Source organism: Mercenaria mercenaria, chromosome 4 (assembly GCF_021730395.1).
Source record: "Mercenaria mercenaria strain notata chromosome 4, MADL_Memer_1, whole genome shotgun sequence".
NCBI classification, from domain to species: Eukaryota; Metazoa; Mollusca; class Bivalvia; order Venerida; family Veneridae; genus Mercenaria; species Mercenaria mercenaria.
This window is the reverse complement of record NC_069364.1, coordinates 76,873,630-76,897,315: the sequence shown is the minus strand read 5'-3', so window position 1 is coordinate 76,897,315 and position 23,686 is coordinate 76,873,630. Positions and strand designations below refer to the sequence as shown.

Below are 23,686 nucleotides of genomic sequence, written 5' to 3'. Positions count from 1 at the left end.
CTCTGTTGGCAAATATTTCCCACGAGATATGCTACTGAAAAGTGATTGCAGTTTATTGAAAAGAATGATTTTTGCTGTAGCATCGATTTATTTCCAAGACAATGTCGAAAACATAACCAACTTTATGTTTAAGAAGTGGCCGAATATTTACAACCTCCAGAGGGTAAAATGTGGAGTCTAAACCTGTCCGTTATTTTAAGCGCAGTTTTATTGTTTACCATAATATAAACAGCCGTTAATGGTAACAATCAATGTTGCTTGTATTAAAGCAAATATGGTAGAAATTTTGTACAAATCCGTTGTATAAAGAAAGAAATATTTATGAAAAACCGCAAAAAGTGGCCGAATTTACGACTCGAACCAGTAGTCTCAGAAGAAATCTAACTTGTGATCAGTTTTAAACTGTAACACTTAAATTTAACTGTGAATGTATAGACACTTTGGTGACATAGGAATAGATCAGAGATGCAACAATCTACTTACATTGTTTCTAATATCACTGTTACAGCCAGCATACAGCAGAACCCTGGAACTCTCGTTGTGTCCATTCTGGGCAGACAGGTGTAGTGCTGTAAAACCAGCCTGAAAATTTACATTATACATGGTTAAACATTTTACACATCAGAAACGTTTACAGCCTGAAATATATATCAGGTAGTTCATATCATTATGACATATGGGAATATGATTTGGTTAGAAACACGAGAACATGAATATTTCCTTTCTGAAACCTACGAAACTAGTTTTGTGCTTTTTGATAAATGCTGAACACACACAAACAAGAGGGCAATAAAGCCCTAGATCGCTCACACAGCTCAAACTGGTAAAAACATACGGAAAGTAGCCCCACCCAACAACAGCCATGTTCTTACAAATCAAATAATTTTTGAACAATCTTATTAAAAAGGTCCATTGACAACTCATATGTGGCACATTATTTAGTTTTTTAAAGATCCTTCATTACATGCTGAACTTAGGAACATTTTTTTTTACCAATAAAAAGACCATAGAATTGCTTTCAACTGCACAATGAATATTTTTAGCTGAACATGTGCATCAAAATGCATGGTTACACATGTAAGATAAATGCCTTACCTTATTTACTATAGAGACATTCACATTGAACTTTACCAGCAGTTCTATCGTCTTACTGAATCCATTCCAGGCTGCCTCATGTATAGCTGCATTACCATGCTGAAAAAAAGTTAATAAATTAACATCAACTTAAAATGACATATATATTTATAGTATCTGTTAAATATTTCAACAAATCACGCAAGCACTTCATAAATTAGTAATCTACTAGAAATATTCTATTTTAAACATAAAACTACTGATTATACATAAATAATGGGGCACATGTCAAAACAGAAACTCCTTTGAATGAAAACATTTTGCAACAGACTGGTTCCAATAAATAATGAAATTTTAAAATATCCGCATGGCAATAACTGTCGCATTAGCTATTGCAAGTAACATTTTTTCAATGAGTAGACAATACCTCGTCCTGTGTGTTGACATCACATCCTCTCTCCAGCAGGGCAGTTATAACTTCTACATGACCCTGAGATGCTGCTCTGTGTAGTGCTGTATAACCACTCTGAAAACAATGAAATTACAAAATGTCAGGAACTTTTCATGTTTAATAGGAAGTATAATCATTTTGTTATCATTTAGACATCGAAATATAAAGACCAGTACATTGTAGTTGTATTTCAAAACCACAGCTCAAATACACAGCCCTCAAATTCTACAATTTTCTTCTGAAACTGCTCAAGTTATTGAAGGTCTACTAGTGTGAGGAAAGTGTCTAAATAAATAAACTAAACCTCATTCGGTTATCACAAGCGTTAACAAGACTTTACTCTTTTTGCTCTTACTGCCTTGCATGTATTATAAACTAGAGATATAAATACTTACAGCATCTTGAACATTGATTTCACAACCTTTCTCTAGCAGGAACTTCGTAACATCTGTAAAGCCATTCAGTGCTGCATAATGTAAAGCTGTTCTACCATCCTGCAATGAGAAATTAATACCATTTGAAAACATAAGAAGAACTTAAAATACATACTTTGGAAACATGATTATTCTTTATATTTTCTAGTACTGTATTCTTTAAATTTTTCAGTATTTCAGTGTCAATACAAAATCATCTTTTATTGAACAATTAACAACTGTACTACTTTGTATTGTATTTCTGAAAATGACTTAAACTTTTACATATCTCTTTATAGTTATTTAAATGATTCAAGAGTTTATTTAAACATTTTTTAGCAATAAATAATCATTCAATGCTTAAAAACATTATTAATCAATTAAAGTAAATTTTCTATCATTCACACAATAATAAATACATTTACTAACCTCACATTTACAACTAACTTCTGATTCATATGAATCACAAAACAATGATCTACAGGCCATTTTGTCTTATTATATACACATATTTTATTTTAGTTTAAAATCCCCAAACTTCATAAGTACAGAGAGAAGTATTTTTACATTTAACAAAACTAATCCTTCCTAATATATTTTTTTTTAATTTCACTATGGCAATTTTTTCAATTATTCTATTATTTTTATAAGTTCTATAATTTAAATATGTTAATTTATCCTTTTTGAATAGCAAACCACAAGTAATTATATTTATATCATACTATTGAATAAATATAACACTTAGAGCAGAAGCCAAGTGTCCAGGAGTGATTACTGCCCCTGATTAAGTGATATGGAGTGATTGACATCTGGTGATAAAAACAATTAGAAACCATGTCATTATTAAAGCTGTTTTTTTTTTTATAAATTACTCATGTGTGTGAAAACAAATTCATCCAATGAAAAGGTAAATGTTGGAGTGTGCCAAGCTAATACATATGTAATTAATTCAACACAATTTTAAAGATAATTGTTTGTCACAATTTTTATGAAAGGGCATGTCACTTCAGGTTAAAGGTCAATATTTGCATTTTTGTTAAAATCACCATATGTCAGAATTAAACTACTGAAAAGGTGTCACAAATAAGATGTAAATATAATCAAATTATTAAAATTGTATTTGAAAACTAATTTCATGGTCAGATGTTATAAGAATGTGTTAATTCTGATTACTAAGGTGATAAATATAAAATAAGCAAAATGCACCAAAATAATTTTCCTTTTAATCTATATTAAGTTATTTTAGGTAGTTTGTGATGAAAGTTGTACAACTTATATTAATAACACTTGACACCTCATTCCTGATTGAATTGATCACCATGTGGGTATGAGAGAAGAGAATCAGGTTCCCTTTAAATGCCGAGTGCCAAGCAAGGGAGCTACTGGTATCATTTACAATGTCTGGTTTAACATGGCAGGGGATTGAACCCACAACCTCCAGCACTTTAAGCGGATGGCTATCAAGGCGATTAATTTGCTATTCATAAAGGTCCTTTTGTAAAATCATATATGTTGCAGTTATTTTTATTTTTGACAACAGCAAGGAGGACCAGTATCAAACACACTTTTTGAGGGGTGAGTGGAAATGGCCTATATATACCTTATTACAATACACTTTTGGAGGAAAATTGGCCCATATATGCTGTATTACAATTTTTCCTCCAAAAGAGAATGATACACGCCCCTGTTGACAACAATTATCAGAAATTCAAGACAGTCCCATCTCTCATAAATCTGAACTGTTGATACTGTAAGTAGTTCAGTTTAGTCTAGAGTCAAGTACAGTCTAGTCATGAAAAACTTTTGGCGCAAATTTCGATAATAAACCACATAGATAAAATCTATGACATTTGTATGACAAGTGAATTGGGCTGTGAAAAGATCAATGCTAAAATACTAATGACTGTTTTTATCTATAAATTAACCCGAAGGAAAGAAACGAGCATTTTCTTTCTGAATTTGATGGCAATTTTATGTCCAATTAAGCAGTTAATAGGCAGTAAGTGGTAAATGAGCCATAATGTGATACAGCTACTTTTGTTTTTTATTGCTTACATATAAAAAGTTTATAATGACATACTTTATTTATGTACGTATAAAAATATATTTTATGCTGTATTTCACACTGTAATGGCTCTCTATTCTCCTTTTTTCAGCAATAATCCTTTGACGGAAAAACTGATGTTATAAATTTCATTTAAATCCAGATCGGAGGTAAAGATTGTATAAAACGAATAACGTAAGTCTGTTTTGTAAGTCTTTATTTGTTAATAAGGTGTTTCAAACTTTCTGGTTATGTGTTACAGGCTGGACAGAGTGCCTGAATTCTTTACTAGTAATAACTTGTTCCCTGCAGGGAACCTTCAAAACTCATTTTTTTAATGAAATGTATCGACAAAATTATTGCAGAAACAAGAGCTGTCTAATGACAACTTGCGCTTGACTATTTTTTTTTGAAGCTCTTCCACTTTATACTTACTTACATACTAAAACTTTAACACAATTTTAAGGGCATAATTTTTCAACAGGAGCACCGCCTTGTGGGTGCAGACGCTCATCTCATATTTTTGTCTCTGTATATAGAAATATTGTCCTACCCATGATTTTCTAAGACCAAAATTGGCCATAATTCTTGCAAAAAGCAATATAGAGTTACGGTACTTGCTGAGCAGAGTCAGCTTTTAATGGCAAATAAATGCTACAAGTTTAAAGCAACAGCTTTGACTATTAAGGAGAAAAGTTGACCTAAACGCAAAACTTAACCAAGAAATCTGATATTTTCCAAGTCCAAAAGGGGCCAAAATTCTTGCAAAAAGCAGGATGGAGTTATGTTTCTTGCTGTACAGAGTCAGCTTTTGATGGTGAACAAGTGTTGCAAGTTTTAAAATCTCAAATAGTCAAGCTAACAACAGCTGCCAAAAGAGACAGCGTGCTAAACTATTTTGATGCTGGATAGTGAAACTGGGGGAATCTGAAGAAGCTGGAGCTGTCACTGGAGCGTTTAAATACTCCAATCTGACAAAAGTACTTGATCTTCTAAACGAAGATCTGAGAATGACCCATTCACATTCGTCTTCTGTATATTTTGGATTTCCGATATTGTTATTTTTATTTTCGCAAATCTATTTTTATTTGAACCAATCAGAAGACCCAAACCATCAAAATAGCCTCGAATGTCAAGGGGTGAGAAAAATGTGCAGTCAGTCTGTGGCTCTAACCTGGGACCGCTCGCTTACACGGCAAGTGCTCTACCAACTGAGCTAACCGGCTGTCTGACATCTTACGTGACCAAGTCCGTACCGTGACATATGATTTCTCTCAAAACACAAGGGCGTAGTCGCGATGTGGTCATCATAAGAATTGTAAATACAAAAACCCAGGCTAAATATATAGATTTTTTAAACTTCTACTTTAAATACAAAATGTTGTAAGTAAGGCTTTGATTGTCTAGCGGAAAAAGTGTGACCTTGACCTTGAAGCGAGCCATCCAGAACATTTGCTCTGCATGTCGTCTCGATGTGGTGAACATTTGTGCCAAGTTTTTTTAAAATCCTTCAAGCAGTTCATGAGTTACAGAGCGGACACGAAACATATTCATATGACCAATGACCCCTAAGTGTGACCTTGACCTTGAAGCGAGCCATCCAGAACATGCACTCTGCACGTTGCTTTGATATGGTGAACATTTATGTCAAGTTTCTTCGAAATCTTTCAAGGGGTTCAGGTATGACCTTTGACCCCTAAATGTGACCTTGACCTTGAAGCGAGCCATCTGAAACATGTGCTCTGAACATCATCTTGATGTGTTGAACATTTGTGCCAAGTTTCTTTAAAATCCTTCAAGCAGTTCAAGAGTTACAGAGCGGACATGAAACAAAGTCATATGACCTTTGACCTCCGCTCTGCATGTCGTCTCGATATGGTGAACATTTGTATCAAGTTTCTTTGAAATCCTTCAAGGGGTTCAAGAGTTACAGAGTGGACATAAAATTGCTAATGGACGGATGGATGGACACCAGAGGTATAACATAATACGTTCCTTCGGGCGTATAAAAAGGGCCATAATTCAGCCAAAATAGTTGACAGAGTTATGTACTCTTGCCTACAGATAGAAATCATGATGATAAACAGGTGATCAAAGTTTCAAAGCCACATGTCAAATAGTGTTGACAAAATGTGGACTTAGACTGAAAATTGTACCAATTTCCATGTCCAAAAAGGGCTATAATGATTCAGCCAAAATAGTTGACAGAAATATGTACTCTTGCCTACAGATAGAGACTGTTATAATAAACAAGTGTTGAAAGTTCCAAAGCTTTATCTCAAAAGACTTTGTCAAAATGTGGACTGGTACGAAAAATTTAACTAAGGTGTGACACTGATGCCATTGCCGCTCCGTAGTGAGTAGGATTGCTCTACTTATTCGAGCTGAAAAGCAGGCATAATTCATGAAATACTGGTGCCAGAGTTGTGGCCCTTGTGTCATATGATGTGGGTGATGATGTGCTACAATTATTTTAAGTTTGAATCAAATCTGTTTGGTAGTAACAGATATAGAGTGAAAGTGCATCAAAACTTTAACCTCAGATTTTATGTAAAAAGGGGGCATAATTCAGGAAATATTGGTGCAATAGTTATGACCCTTGTGTCATATGATGTAGGTGATGATGTCATACATTTGTTTTAAGTTTGAATCAAATCCCATCTGTAATATCTGAGATATAGTGAAAAAGCATCAAAATTAACCCAAAATTCCAAGTAAAAAGCAGGCATAATTCATGAAATATTGGTGCCAGAGTTATGGACCTTGTGTCATATGATGTGGGTGATGATGTGAAACAATTATTTTAAGTTTGAATCAAATCCATTAAGTAATAACTGAGAGTGCACCAAAACTTTAACATGAAATGCTAGGTAAAAAGTGGGATAATTCATAAAATATTGGTATGAGAGTTATGGCCCTTTTGCCAGATGATGTAGGTGATGATGACGAATAACTATTTTAGCTTGAAGCAAATCCGTCAAGTAATTACAGAGATAAAGAGAAACAAGAGCTGTCTCCGTAGGATGACACATGCCCCCGATGGCACTTTGAATGAATAGTTATGGCCGATGTTAAGAGTTTAGGACCTTTGACCTATGGAGCTGGGTCTTGCGCGCGACTGTGTCACATATTCATGCAGTTATTTTAAAATCCATGCATGAATGACAAAGATATGGACCGGACATGCCCATCAATGCACTATCATGAAAAATGATCTTTAACATCTAAGTGTGACCTTGACCTTTGAGCTATGGACCTGGGTCTTGCGTGTGACACGTCGTCTTACTGTGGTACACATTCATGCCAAGTTATTTGAAAATCCATCCATCGATGACAAAGATATGGACCGGACACGCCCATCAATGCACTATCCTTTAACATCTAAGTGTGACCTTGACCTTTGAGCTACGAACCTGGGTCTTGTGCATGACACGTCGTCTTACTGTGGTACACATTTATGCCAAGTTATTTGAAAATCCATCCATCGATGACAAAGATATGGACCGGACATGCCCATCAATGCACTATCCTTTAACGTCTAAGTGTGACCTTGACCTTTGAGCTACGGACCTGGGTCTTGCGCACTGCACGTCGTCTTACTGTGGTACACATTCATGCCAAGTTATTTGAAAATCCATCCATCGATGACAAAGATATGGACCGGACACGCCCATCAATGCACTATCCTTTAACGTCTAAGTGTGACCTTGACCTTTGAGCTACGGACCTGGGTCTTGCGTGTGACACGTCGTCTTACTGTGGTACACATTCATGCCAAGTTATTTGAAAATCCATCCATCGATGACAAAGATATGGACCGGACACGCCCATCAATGCACTATCCTTTAACATCTAAGTGTGACCTTGACCTTTGAGCTACAAACCTGGGTCTTGTGCATGACACCTCGTCTTACTGTGGTACATATTTATGCCAAGTTATTTGAAAATCCATCCATCGATGACAAAGATATGGACCGGACATGCCCATCAATGCACTATCCTTTAACGTCTAAGTGTGACCTTGACCTTTGAGCTACGGACCTGGGTCTTGTGCACTGCACATCGTCTTACTGTGGTACACATTCATGCCAAGTTATTTGAAAATCCATCCATCGATGACAAAAATATGGACCGGACACGCCCATCAATGCACTATCCTTTAACGTCTAAGTGTGACCTTGACCTTTGAGTTACGGACCTGGGTCTTGCGCACTGCACGTCGTCTTACTGTGGTACACATTCATGCCAAGTTATTTGAAAATCCATCCATCGATGACAAAGATACGGACCGGACACGAAAATTGCAGACAGACCGACAGACGGTTCAAAAACTATATGCCTCCCTTCGGGGGCATAAAAAGAGAAAGTGCATCAAAACCTTAACCAAGGTGTGGACGCGGAAGGATGCTGACGCCGACGCTGACACCGGAGTGAGTAGTATAGCTCTCCATAAACTCTGTATAGTCCAGCTAAAAAGTAACATTTAACTCATAAATGCAGTAGTTATCTCATTCTATCCATTATAAAGAAGGTAGCGGGGCTGTCTCAATCTCAAAAAACTTTCTTTGAAAACAAAAAAAGAGAAGAATTTTATGCAATTTTCCCAGCATCATTTTGTTATTCTGTCTAGTAAAATAATTTGTTCATTTAAGTTCAAGAAATTACATAGTGTAGATGCAATCTTAATTTTTTCATATTTTCTGCATTTTATGGTTATTTGAAAGAAACGAAATTTCAGGCATTATTAGTAAGGTACAAAAACCCATCCTTACATCACAGGAGCCTGCTTTTCTGGCCTTGTCTCGTCTTTTTGTCTTGGTAAAAATACACAACACAGCTATTTTTTTAATCTGACTAGAGCTATCACTAAAGGTGATGAATGTACCCCCCGCATGCACTGACACAGTACATTGCAATTTGATGCACACAAGATTGCATAATTATGTGGACTGTATGTATATAGACTGTATGTATACCGTATAGTAACAAAAAACAAAGTCCCATAACTATGCAGAATATCTATCTAAAAGAATGTAACATGCACCATGCACAACTAGGGTTGGTACTGATCACTTGTGTGAAGTTTCATTAAATTGTGTGCAAGGGTTTGGAAGATTAGGCGCGCACAAGATTGCAAATGCAGACTGTATATACATAGTATGTTAACAAAAAACAAAGTCCCATAACTCTGCAATTTTTGTCATTGAAAGAACCTAACATGCCCCATGCACAACTACTGTTGTTACTGATCACTTGTGTGAAGTTTCATTAAATTGTGTCAAGGGGACGAGGAGAGATGGTGCGCACAAGATTGTGACTATGTATATAGTATAGTAACAAAAAACAAAGTCCCATAACTCTGCAATTTTTTTTCTGAAAGAACCTTACATGTCCCATGCACAACTACTGTTGTTACTGATCACTTGTGTGAAGTTTCATTAAATTGTGTCAAGGGGATGAGGAGAGATGGTGCGCACAAGATTGTGTCTATGTATATAGTATAGTAACAAAAAACAAAGTCCCGTAACTCTGCAATTTTTTTTTCTGAAAGAACCTAACATGCCCCATGCACAACTACTGGTGTTACTGATCACTTGTGTGAAGTTTCATTAAATTGTGTCAAGGGGATGAGGAGAGATGGTGCGCACAAGATTGTGTCTACGGACAGACAGACGGACGGACTGACAGACAACCTGAAACCAGTATACCCCCCTTACAACTTTGTTGTCAGGGGGTACAAAAATGTTTTTCTTTACGAAACTAGGCATTCATGACCAAAAGCTCAAGTAATTTTCATTTTCAATGTTGGTTCAATATATCAAGCACTGGAATTTAAAAAATCTTAAGTCCAAATTTCAGTTAAAGTAGAGTCAAATTTCTCAATGACAATTTGACAAATTGCACTAGATCTATGTCATGAAAGGAATTAAAGTAGTTTTAGATGCTGGCAGGTGAACTGATTTTGGTTGGTTTGCTAGGATTTTAAATCACATTAGCACATCTTAGGTCATAAAAGCAACATTAGAGAAAGACCTTTCCGAATATTATTTTAGGCAAAGACCAGTACCTGAGTCAAACAACAGACTTTCCATATGCCAGTTAGAAAATTTCTACACATGAAAAAAATTCTATAGCCCAAGTGAGTTTCAAACCAACAGTGATGACAGCAAGTGATTCTGAGTAGGCAAACTTAACCAATCACTTCTGGAAGATAAGCGCGAACTGATTCTTAGTCTAGTTCTTCCAAATACTAATTTTTACAGATCATTATAAATGTATATACAGACCTGATCTGACTCAAATGTGGCACCAGCCTGAAGGCACTGCACAATATCCTCAATATTTCCCTTACTGGCAGCATGACGTAGATGGTCGGATAAGGTTGTGGCCCTTTGGGAACCTACATCCATACTATGTTCTGAAAAGAGAAAATTTTAATGTCACCTTTTATTATCACTATGTTTCTAAAATTGTATCTATAAATGTGGAAATTAGTCTCTGGTGTAGGAAATTTTAATGATAAATTATGCAGTATAGGCATGTCTCCACCAGTACATTATAGTCTATACACTTAATGATCCTGAAAGAAAATCACAGTTCATTCAAGACCAATAAGTAAAGTCACCTCAGGTCATGTGAAAACAGTGCCCACATTCCACGCTTTAATTTGAAATTCTAATCACATACTGTATATTGAACTAATCACCCAGCTTTTATCTTCTCCCTGGGCAGAGGTACTGGCCTAATGATGGATAAAATATGCAAATTATGAGCACTATCAGTACACAAGAAAATACCAGTATTAATCAAGGTGCTTGACAGAATTACAAGGACGTTAGCATACTCTTCATATTCAAGTATGATAAAAAAATCTTCAGATGCCTGATAAGCAAAGTGGCCACCCGTTAATGTTTCAACAAAATGACAAAATATTGATGTTTTTTCTGTCAGGAGTATTCGAGCAAGCCGGTAAACAAGTTCCTACTAAGGTTAAATTTAGTATTATTTGGCTGGGTATGTCACTCTTGGAGGACATGCTCTCTTGATGTCTAGCCAACAAGAGAGCACTCCCTCCATGGCTCATACACAGCCAAATCACACTAGAATTAACCCCACTTGGGCCCTATGGAACTCCTACTACGAATCCCACATATGGGAGTAAATCCAGCATTGGCAATTGTCTAGATAAAACCTTACAGTTGCCTCCAGCTTTGCCACCACGATAGTTACCGCGGGCACAAACACTAAGTGTCACAGAAGGGAAAGCGAAACTGAAACAACACCAAAAATGAGGACAACCTTGGACATATCAAATATACGTATGCCACTTTAAAAAGAAGCAATATAGATCCTAAGTAAATGTGTAAAGCCTCAAGGCATTGAAGACTACCTACTGCAGCAATAATAATGAAGATATCGAATTTATGAGATCAAATGTTGCGATCGAGGGACATATAAAATGCAGCAGGAAATACTATTAGATCCACCAGCTTCATGCTCTCCTTCCAGTAGGGATCAATATATTTCTGGATAGAATACCACCTTTCACTTGTACTTAACAAGACACCTACAACTTCCTCTCTTAAAATACAGATAGACAAAAAGTTGTTGTCCTTTTATGTAAATGTATAGATGAACATTCGTAACGAACTAGACAGTATTCTTTTTAAACTGATTTTATGACAAATTTGTACATAATCTATTACATGCCTATTGTGGTACAGCACCACTGTTATACCATAATATGGTATAAATAGGCCCAAGTCAGCAACCACTTAGCCATGGAGGCCAAAAAAAAGTTTAAAGATTTCCTAGAAAGGAATATAAAGGTGAAATATAAAGGTAACACCTGAAAACTGCTACAAAATACTGTAAAAGCAGAAATGTTATCCATTGGTATAATAATGCAATTCAAGAAAATCTCATCATTTAATACAGCAACTGGAAATTGCCATACTAACAAAAATCAGGTATGTTCTGTGTTTTCCTAGCCACCTAAGTATGTAAATGTTAGCTCCGACTGACAGACAGACATTCCTACATATGGGTATTTACGTGGCTACTCTTTTGTTCTCTCTATTGTTCTTTTAGCCAGGTAAAAGAAAAATAGCCACATAAAAGCTTACGGAATGAATGACATCAAGGAAAAAGTTCAGTTACCTATTGTTCCTATAGCCATCTAAGTATGCAAATGCAAGTTCGGACAGACGGATGGACAAGGGCAACTGTAAGTGCCCCCCAGATTTGGGCACAAAAATATACCTGATACCTCTTTAATGTTACTGTATTATAAAGCAGAAGATTTACAATCATGTTTTGGATGTAAGACAAGCCTGGTACCGAACTTTAGTACTTTCAATTTATGTGAAAGCTTACATAAATATGATTTCATACCTAATACATGTCATAAAATATTTTAGCTATCTACCTTAGTTTAATTAAATCCTTTATTTGTGAAGACACATATATTAGTTCCATACACATTATGTGTCAACGCACACCACATTATTCCCCACAATAGGTTCCCTTTCTTTACAATAACCAGCTGAACAGGAAACACGTTTTATGGCTGCATTTCACAGTTTATTCATACACAGGTAATGAGAGCGTAAGATCTACAGTGACAGCTTGTTGAGAACAGCGAAATCAAAAATTGATACCCGTGAATCAATAACGTGCGCATTTCAAGATGTTATCATTTTAATCGTAAAAGCACTTGGTCCATATCTGTACAAGAGGAAAATTATTCTTTACCTTAAGTTGACACTATATTTCACCTAATTATTTCAACAGTCGCCTATTTTCAAAAAGTCTTTGATAAAGCTTAAAAAAACAACGAATATTTTCTTTAACAAATATCAATATTTGAATATTTATTCTCTGGCTGTTGATAAATAACAAATTTTGGTAAGGTTAGGAGACTTGTCATTCTGTGGGGCCAATTAGCAAACTTATGAAATAAATTGCCTCTACATCAAACAAAAATAGAAGGAAGATAAACACAGAAAACTGGAACATCAAAGCTAGGAGATATTCAAGGTTATAGTCTGACAGAAATTCATAATTATGCTCTTTTTTTCTGATCAATGCTCGATCATACTCAAAATTACGATTACCAGTGTATGTGAGAAACTGAGAATACAAGGATAAAAGGGTTATTATAATAGTAGCTCGATCTGGGATGCTGTATTCAGCTAGAGTGGATTTTGCCAGATTGGATTTCACAATGCGCGCAAGCGCCAAATGTGATCCATCCTTGCAAAATCCCAGATCAAGCTTTTGTTGTAATGACCCCTTTATTATATACCTCTGTCTTTTTGTTTGTTGTTTTGCTATTGAACGAAATCTTTATTGTTTGGGGATGTTAAAATAGGAATGTGTGAAGATTTGAAGTTTTTGTCTGCGCTATATATAGAACTGTGTCAGGTCATGAATATTACTGTAAAAGCTGAAATTTTCGCGAGGGTTTAATTTTCTCTGTATTCGCTAGGTCCTACATCTAGCGAAAATTAATCCTCACATAGTTTTGAAGTTATGGCATCAGCCTAGGTATTTTATGAATGACCCCTATCATATTAACTGCACAGTATCACTTGATATAAAGGATTCAGTAAAAAAAATCCCAAACAGGTTTTTTTAATAAATTTACGAGTGATTACTCTGATTTCAACCAGATTTATCAGCAGAAAAGTATCCTGGTTTTAATAAAAACATTTTACATTGGTAAAGAGTATCAGCAAAAGAGTGTGTCTGGGCCGTGCCGACTTTCTTTTCAAGTTTAAGTCTTTTCCAGTCTGAAGTATGTATAATGTACCTAGAAAATGTCCAGTGGAAATGGTTTCCCACTAAAATATAACATTATAACCATAAAAGGGGTTATAAGATATAAAGAAAGGCCCATAACTCTTGAATTCTCTTGAATATGTGAGGGCACAAAAAGTTCCCTTGTGATCATTTTGATGATCCCCAGGTTTTGAAATATCTCAGCTTTTATACATTTAATTACAACTAGTTTAAATGGGTCAACTGTATTGCTGTACTTATAAAACAGACTGGCCCAGTTTATAGGTTGGTCAGGGCTATGATATGTATTGTATTTTGCCATCGAAATATTTCTATAAATTGCTTCTTCCCCTTCTGTTTGGATCCGTCCATGTTTACAAACACGTTTTTTTTATTTTATGGACTGTACTGTGCTAGATCTTAAAAGCAGAAATCTATTTTCTAGCCTTTTCTTAAATTCAATAAAAATTACAGGTAAATTTATATTACAAGATAATCAGTAGGGGAGAATTTATAACTCCGATATTACCTGAGTGAAAACATAATCCAAGTACTTCCATTTCTTATGAAATAATTGATGAAAGGTTTTTTTTTCAAAAGAGTGCTTTAAGTGGCCAGCAATTGAATAAATCAATTGAAAGAATTAAATCCCACATGCAAATTTTTGCTAACTGCCAATTTTAACACTTACGATATTGCTTACTTTTCAACTTTTAATATCATTAGACTATTCCACCTCATTTAAAATCCAATTAAATGTGTCACATAAATGTTGAAATCGTTTTAATATCTTCTTATTTATACCATAAATGAAACTTTTATTACAAGTTTAGATAAAATTAATGTAACTCGCAGCCTTTCTGTGACACAGAAAATGTACACTGAATTTTGTATATAAAAAAAACAACCTCCTTTTTCTTCTGTTATATTTCTGTTGTCTATAATAATACATGTAATAATAATAACAATAATAATATTAATACTTTAACTTTTAAAACAAATAACTACTATTCTCTGCTTTTGTAAACAACTAAACCTGTTCAGGAAAGCCGCATGCTTTTATAGAGGGTTATGTAAGGAAAAATGTTAGAAATTATAACGCAAAATAATGTAAAATAATTCATTCGTATTCGTACGTACGTGTCTGATGGTATTTATTAAATTTATAAATAGTCAAAATAGGTTCATTCACTGGCAAACCTGAAAGGTGTCTGTCAGAAAAAAGCATTTTTAAGGTAGTTCTGCAAGTTTGGAAGAAATCTTTTTCTACAATGTAGAATTTGATTTAACACTGATAATTATTTTTTTAAATATCAAGATAGACGTAAGTTTAAGTTGGCAAAAGATAGGGCTGTCACATGATAGTGCTTGATTTCTTGCTAAACTGATTTGAATCTAAGTTTTTACAATGTAAGCACCATTTTGATGATTTTTTCATACAATTATATGAGAATATTTTCTAAAACAGTTAACCAGATTTTAACAATATATGAAAACATGAGGGACAACACAACACACCTTGTAAATTAGGTTAAATTTTCATCAATCAATCCGTTTCACGCATAAGATGACCTACATCAGGATTCTAACTAGAAAATGCTTTTGTAAAAAAGCGCATGTCTCCCCCAGTGCAAAGTCCTATAGGCAAGAAGTCAATAGGTGTCAGGAGCGAAAGTCAAAGAGACACTGATGGTTGGCTGCAATAGGGATCATCTACTTTGCATGTCCAATCATCCCGCTAAATTTCAACACTCTTGGCCTAGTGGTTCTCAAGTCACTGTTCAGGCTTCTGTGACCGTAACCTTTGATCAAGTGACCTCAAAATAAATAGGGGTCATCTACTCTGCATGTCCAATCATCCTATTAAGTTTCAACATTGTAAGTCAAGTGGTTCTCAAGTTATTTCCAAAAAATGATTTTACATGAACAGGCCACTGTGACCTTGACCTTTAATAGACTGACCCCAAAATCAATAGAGGTCATCTACTCTGCATGTTCAATCATCCTATGAAGTTTCAACATTTTGGGTCAAGTGGTTCTCAAGTTATTCATCGGAACTGGTTATCAATGTTCAGGCCCCTGTGACCTTGACCTTTAACTGAGTGACAATACGGGTCGTTTACTCTGCATGAACAATCATCCTATGAAGTTTCAACATTCTGGGTCAAGTGGTTCCTAAGTTATTGACTGGAAATCGTTTTCCATGTTCAGGCCCCTGTGGCCTTGACCTTTAACAGAGTGACCCTAAAATCGTTAGGGGTCATCTACTCTGCATGACCAATCATCCTATGAAGTTTCATCATTCTGGGTCAAGTGGTTCTCAAGTTACTGACCGGAAATGGTTTTCAATGTTCAGGCCCCTGTGACCTTGACCTTTCACAGAGTGACCCCAAAATCGTTAGGGGTCATCTACTTTGCATGTACAATCATCCTATGAAGTTTCAACATTCTGGGTCAAGTGGTTCTCTAGTTATTGATCAGAAATGGTTTTCAATGTTCAGGCCCCTGTGACCTTGACCTTTGACAGAGTGACCCCAAAATCAATAGGGGTCATCTACTCTTCATGACCAATCATCCTATGAAGTTTCAACATTCTGGGTCAAGTGGTTCTCAAGTTACTGACCGGAAATGGTTTTCAATGTTCAGACCCCTGTGACCTTGACCTGTAATGGAGTGACCCCAAAATCGATAGGGGTCATCTACTTTGCATGTACAATCATCCTATGAAGTTTCAACATTCTGGGTCAAGTGGTTCTCTAGTTATTGATCGGAAATGGTTTTCCATGTTCAGGCCCCTGTAACCTTGACCTCTGACAGAGTGACTCCAAAATCAATAGGGGTCATCTACTCTTCATGACCAATCATCCTATGAAGTTTCAACATTCTGGGTCAAGTGGTTCTCAAGTTACTGACCGGAAATGGTTTTCAATGTTAAGACCCCTGTGACCTTGACCTTTAATGGAGTGACCCCAAAATCGATAAGGGTCATCTACTTTGCATGTACAATCATTCTATGAAGTTTCAACATTCTGGGTCAAGTAGTTCTCTAGTTATTGATCGGAAATGGTTTTCCATGTTCAGGCCCCTGTGACCTTGACCTTTGATGGAGTGACTCCAAAATCAATAGGGGTCATCTACTCTTTATGACCAATCACCCTATGAAGTTTCAACATTCTGGGTCAAGTGGTTCTCTAGTTATTGATCGGAAATGGTTTTCAATGTTCGGGCCCCTGTGACCTTGACCTTTGAGGGAGTGACCCCCAAAACAATAGAGGTCGTCTACTCCAGCAGCCCTACAACCCTATGAAGTTTGAAGGTTCTAGGTCAAATGGTTCTCCAGTTATTGCTCGGAAATGAAGTGTGACGTACGTACGGACAGACGGACGGACAGGGCAAAAACAATATGTCTCCTGGGGGAGACATAACTAGAGGATGCTTTTGTAGAAAAGCGCATGTCTTCCCCAAAGCATGCATAGTGTTAATATAGGTTAGAAGTCAATAGGGGACAGGAGTGGAAATAAAAGAGACACTGATGCTTTGCTTAGTGACTGAAGTGCAATATTGATTGTCTACTTAGCATATCCAATCATCCCATGAAGTTTCAATGTTCTGGGCCAAACAGTTCTCAGGTGGTTTTCCATGCTCTGTCCCCTGTGACCTTGACCTTTGATCATGTGACCCAAAAATCAAAAGCTGTCGTCTACATTCTATGTCCAATCAATTCCTATGAAGTTTCAACATTCTGGGTCAAGTGGTTCTCAAGATCTTGATCGGAAAGGGTTTTCCTTGTTCAGGCCCCTGTGACTTGACCTTTGATCAAGTGACCCCAAAAACAATAGGGATCATCTACTCTGTTATTCTCTCGGGCGGGGCTTGTGTTCTCCGTGACTATTTGATAAACGACATTGTGTCTGAAATCATTAGTCCTCCACCTCTGATTCATGTGGGGAAGTTGGCAGTTACTTGCGGAGAACAGGTTTGTACTGGTACAGAATCCAGGAACACTGGTTAGGTTAACTGCCCACCGTTACATAACTGAAATACTGTTGAAAAACGGCTTTAAACCCAAAACAAACAAAACAAAAACTCTGTTATTCTATCAAATTATGAAGTTTGAAAGTTCTGGGTCAAATGATCAGAAACGGTTTTCCATGTAATGTGCATGCAGCACGATTCAAAGAATGTTTATACAGAACTTTAAAGAGAAAAAAACGCACAAACTACCTTTAATATGTGAATCCTCTCCATACTTTTTACTTCCCTTTCGACATCCGGCACATGGAAAATGATGCCACATTTTTCTTGGTACAATTTTTTCTACTCCAATCTCAAAATGACAGACTGTTTAGTGGCTATATATACATTCACAATTTTAACATGATAATATTATGCAAAATCTTACGTATAATTTCTTTTTTACTGAACCAGTCCACTAAAATGTTCATAAAGTCACAGCCGAGTCAATATAAGTTTCAGTAATGAAAAGGTTCATCACATGAATGCCAATAAGTATATGGAGAGAGAGACATTTATCAGTTTGTACCATAACTGCCTACAACTTGTTGATCTAATCCAAGACTTAATGTCTGCGTCCTATCCATCAGCGTACAAACAACATGTCCATCCTGCTAACTACTCCATCGCAATTGTCAACATTATACTTATCTTCATCAAATTAGCTTTCGAAAGCAATAAAATTGTCTCTTTAATGCCAAATTTTACTGAATAAACTGTGCATCTCCTATCTGACAACTATATAATTCTCTTACAAATATATAATAAAAAATAATTTTGCTACATTTTTCATAAATCGAGCAGAATACTTTTTTTACAAAATAGCACAGTTCAGAACATTATCATGTTGTTATTTTGTATGTTGTCAAAATACCAGCCGGCTGTTATAACAAACACCCATGTATATTAGAAATGTCAACAGTCTGTTTTCTGTTTAACTGTTTATAAAAGGTGCTGACCTCTAATTTTAAAAATTTACATAGTTCTCTTGGGTAAATATGAAAAGCTAATTTGGTTAAAAGTTAAAATGATAAAACTAATGTTCTGTGACAGACAAACAGGCCTAATTTCTGAAATTAGCACATAAAATGCTCAATTTTGAACATTTTGTATTATGTTTTCAGTCACACCCATTTAAGAATTGTAATCTTAAGCTGCATGGTTGGGATTTTATAATCACAAGAAATTTGCATAATGTATAATGCAATATATTTCTTTAATATGTTAACCTTCAGTAACATTTTTAAGATTTTAAAAAGGTACATCTAGATATACTTTTACAAAATTCCAGTTGTTTACAGTTTTGTCTCGCCCTTCTACATAAAAATCCTCATAATTATAGTGTTATAGGTACAATGAATTATCATATTAGAAAGATATGTAACAGATAATCTAAAAGGTGACTTTTAAATGTTTATACTGTTATCTGTTGGTTTGAAAACTTCTTTAACTCTAAGACAATTAATGACATTGAAGATTTTAGCACTTTTATATCTGTCTTCACTTAATCCTTATAAATTATTAATTATAATTATTTTTCTTCTAGCATTATCCATTCATCTGTAATAATTCAGTTTTTACGCTAACACTCCAGCTCAAGAAAATCACAACCTTGTCTGAACAGAGCGAAACTGAACAAGATTTGTTTTACTTTACTCTAACTGCAAAAGGGCATTCTCAATTAGTATTTTGTCTTGATCAATAGCTGACAGACTTAAACAATAGTGGAAATGGAGATTCTATTGTTTTCAGGTGGACCACCTAGACATGAAAGACATTCTGAAGAAATATGATAGGTTTTAACAGTTAATAAAACTTTGATCTGCTGTCATATTTTTTACAAAACTTAAAAGAATGTTGGAGGTTACGAATTTCAAGCATTTAATGCTTGCACGGGTTACAAATCCTGTATTAATGGAAGCCTTATGTGCAAATCCAGTTTTAAGATTTGAAAAAATGAGTTGTCTGTAAAAATAATTATTGTGTCATATCACTCTTACAGCACTCATAATATTATGTCTGCCTTTAATATGCCAATTATTGGTACAGTTCATAAAATAAACAAACGTGTTTGTAAACATGGACGGATCCAAACGGAAGGGGAAGAAGCATTTTTTAAAATATTTCGATGGCAAATGCAATACATATCGTAGCCCTGACAACCTATAAACCGGGCCAGTCTATTTTATAAGTACAACAACACGGTTGACCTATTTAAACGAGTTGTACACAGATAGTAACTTGCATGCAAAACTATAACCAGGATTTTCTAAGTACAAAAGGGGGCATAATTTGGCCAAAATACATGTCAGAGTTGCAGGACTTGACCCAGTGAGGTTGGTAATTGACCTAGAAAAGAAAAAATAAGTTTCAAAGCTATATGCCTTCAAATGATAGCTATATGTACTTGCATGTAAAACTTTAACCAAGGTGCGACGCCAACGCCGACACCTGGGTGAGTAGAATAGATCTATATATTCATCAAACAGTCAAGCTAAAAATGCATTTTCTTTTAAGAGAAATATATACATATATAATGAACTAGAGTTGTCACTGAAAGTCACAAATAACTCCAGATGCCACTTTCAAATTGTGAAGGTAAGCGTTCTAACTGTTGTTTCGGTGAAGCAAATTTCATGAAAATCCTTCAAGCCATTTAGGAGGTAATTATGCAGTTTGTTTGTTTTGGGTTTAACGCAACGCAGTTTTTCAACAGTATTTCAGTTATGTAACCTAACCAGTGTTCCTGGATTCTGTACCAGTACAAACCTGTTCTCCGCAAGTAACTGCAAACTTCCCTACATGAATCAGAGGTGGAGGACGAATGATTTCAGACACAATGTCTTTTATCAAATCGTCACAGAGAACATACACCTCGCCTAGGGCTCGAACTCATGACCCCGAGATCCGTAGATCTGCGCTCTCCCTATTGAGCTAAGCGGGCGGGCTGGTAATTATGCAGTAGACAGAAAGTAAAGGTAATTGACCTTTGACATGCAACTGTGACATTTACTTTGGACCTGGTAACTTTGGCTATGAGCATATTATGGCATATTATGATGGTGAACACTCAACTGCGAAAATTCATTAATGCTTTCAGAGATATGCCTAATGGACTGAAAAAAATGGATTTATTAGATTTGTATTGAGAAATATGCACTCTTATTTCATGGAATAATATTGCACTCTAAGTTGTGCAATATTTTCATTGCAAAACTTGTGCATATATCTCTATACAGATCTGATAAGCAAAAAATATTACTGCGTAATTCCCTGTAGAGGAAAATAATAAGCGTAATGGAGAGAATGGACATAAAATGATTCCAGTATGATGCCAGAACTCATTAACTGAGCCCTAAAAGCCGTTTTAATACTAAAGTTTATATATAGTCAATCTCAAACAAGTAAGCATTCTTTTGGTTATTAAATATCCTTCTTTTTTTCTCAAACCCATATTACTTCAGCCATCCAGAAGTTAAATCAATTTGCAAACTGATATCATTCAATTTTAGAATTTCTTGTAATTGCAGTTTATTGAATGCTATTTACTTAAGATCCATTTTCTACAGTAAATATTTACATTACTATAAACATATGTTAAAACGTAAATGGCGTAAAATATTTAGAACGGAAAATAAATTACGCATGGCTACATAAACCAAATAATAAGAAAGTTTTGAGAGAATAAACTTTAATATTTGAACTAAATTGAGAATCAAATTATAAACTAAAAAGCTTTCTCCACTGAATTTTCCCTGTTTTGTTTCCAAAAGCACATTGACAATCTTTAAAATTCACTTTCTCAAAATCTTCAGTAATATGCAAATATTCGTAAAGTGGAGAGTACAAAATATTTAAAACAGCCACTAGCAGAATCAGGCGAAATGTTAATAATAATTATGGTAAAACAAAACTTAAATTAAAGTCGCCAAGCTTTTTGTTGGAGTCAAAGGTTGTATGTAGTAGCTGCAGTGACACCAAATACGGAGTAAATGTGGAGACACATGGATTAAAATGCATCTGTAACTGTGGAGTGTAATCCACGTCTTGTAAACATATTAACTCCTATTTCAACTATTAAATATAAAATTATAAAGAATGTGACAGAACCAAATAAATAATGCAGCAACAAAAGTATGCACAGGTAAAAACTGAAATTTAACGCTTTTAAAATGCAGCAATGTATTAACTATGATATGTAAGCTATTTTAGATACAACTGTCTTTGTAGTTAGTTCTTTTACGTATAATTAATGATTCTGTAGAGAATTTAGTTGATCTATTTATGTCACAACCATTCATAAGTAATATGAATCTTCTTTACCATTTCGTAAGACTTTTAAAGTCAAGCAAAAACATCCTTTGAAGGAAGAAAAATATGACCAACAAGCCCCATTTACTATCTGAATACAAGCGTATTATTAATAAACTGTCTACTCATCCCAATAGAATCTTGACTAAATACGTCAAAGCAATAACACATATAAGAAGTATATAGCCCTCTCAAACAAGGGCTATTTGTTAAACACACAGTTATGCTTCAAACTCCATAATGCCATGTCAAAGGAAACTGTCGCAAGTAACAGTGACATTGAACTTTGACCTACTTACCCAAATATCAATATAGGTAGGCGGTTCAGCATTCTCCATAATCATAATGATCTGAAAACACTTTCCTTTGACACACTGTTTCCTAAAACATTTGGGGTCATCTACAATTTGATTAAAATTATCTCCTATTAATGCTACGCATTGGATCTGAGGACAGGCTATTGAGACTCACATTCATCAATCAGAGCCTTGCTTTCAACATTTTGAAAGTGTAAGTAGAAGCTTAAACTAGATGCCCACGGGCAACATGTTGAGCCCGCCCTTTGACCCTAACTGTGAACTTGACCTTTGAGATAGAGTCCGTCTCATTGACCCCTAACTGTGACCTTGATCTTTGAGATAGGAACCTGGGGTTTGCGCATGACACTCCGTCTCAATGAGGTTGACATTCATGCCAGATATAAACAAGATTGCTCTATGCATGGCAGTTATAGTCCGGACAAACAAATCCGGACGGACACATGCACATACACCGAACCTGAAAAAATCTACATTTAACCTGGGGTTCCAGTTTTCGATTACATGGGTTTATAATTCTTATTGCTGCGCCCTTGTTTTTCTTTCAATAAGGAAGATTATGGACACACATTAGAATTAGTTGTTTTTCAAAATCTTCCATTCAAAACTGATTAGCGTTTGTAAGGGGATACTGGAGGTAAAATGCATTAATTATTGATAAAGCTTTATATTTAAACATAATTAAGGACATGTTCCTCTATGTTGTATTGGTCAAGGACGCAGGAAAATGTTTATGATTTATGATTTTGATTCCCGACTTGGGCTTGATTTTATGATTTCATATATCTTAAAGATAGTTCAGAAACAAGTCTCATGTTCTTGTGTTCATAATATGACAAAACTTTTATTCTAAAGAAAAAATATTTTAGCCAAACTCTAGAGTCCAGTCACTTTTAGTCAAACACTTGTTGAAACAAGTCGTCTGATTGGTTGGAATAAAAATAGATTGGTGGAAATAAATATAGCAATATTCGAAATCCGTTTATACAGAAAGATGAATTTGAATGGGCTGTCATCAGAACTAACTTTTAGGAAGATCAAGTACTTTAGTCAGACTGAGGTCATCAACTGGCTGCAAAAGTCAGTCTGTGGAGGCTCAGGTGCTCTTCATTTACTGATATAAAACTATTTCCAGTTCCAAGGTCACAGTGACCTTGACCTTTATTCTACTGACCTAAAAAATTGTAGGGGTCAACTAATGACCACAAAACACTTTTGTGGTCATCTTCTGACTACACAAAAACATACTGAGAAACTTGGTAGTAAAATGTAAGCAATT

At 35.3% G+C, this 23,686-nt stretch overlaps 1 protein-coding gene across 7 annotated transcripts in view; it reads right to left on the bottom strand.

Annotated features, from left to right (window-relative positions):
- LOC123552203 (uncharacterized) overlaps window positions 1-23,686 on the bottom strand; it is a 75,940-nt gene that overhangs the window by 6,604 nt on the left and 45,650 nt on the right. For 5 of the 7 annotated variants that reach the window (XM_053541725.1, XM_045341680.2, XM_045341682.2 and 2 more), the window contains 5 exons: window positions 10,270-10,400; window positions 1,921-2,019; window positions 1,502-1,600; window positions 1,096-1,194; window positions 484-582 (listed from right to left, as the gene is read on the bottom strand). In XM_053541725.1, coding sequence (XP_053397700.1) covers window positions 484-582; window positions 1,096-1,194; window positions 1,502-1,600; window positions 1,921-2,019; window positions 10,270-10,392 — 519 coding nt within the window. In that variant the 5' untranslated portion in view covers window positions 10,393-10,400. Of the gene's footprint in view, window positions 1-483; window positions 583-1,095; window positions 1,195-1,501; window positions 1,601-1,920; window positions 2,020-10,269; window positions 10,401-12,410; window positions 12,840-17,989; window positions 18,877-23,686 lie in introns of those variants that run through there. The other 2 variants (XM_045341678.2, XM_053541727.1) reach the window with 2 other exon arrangements.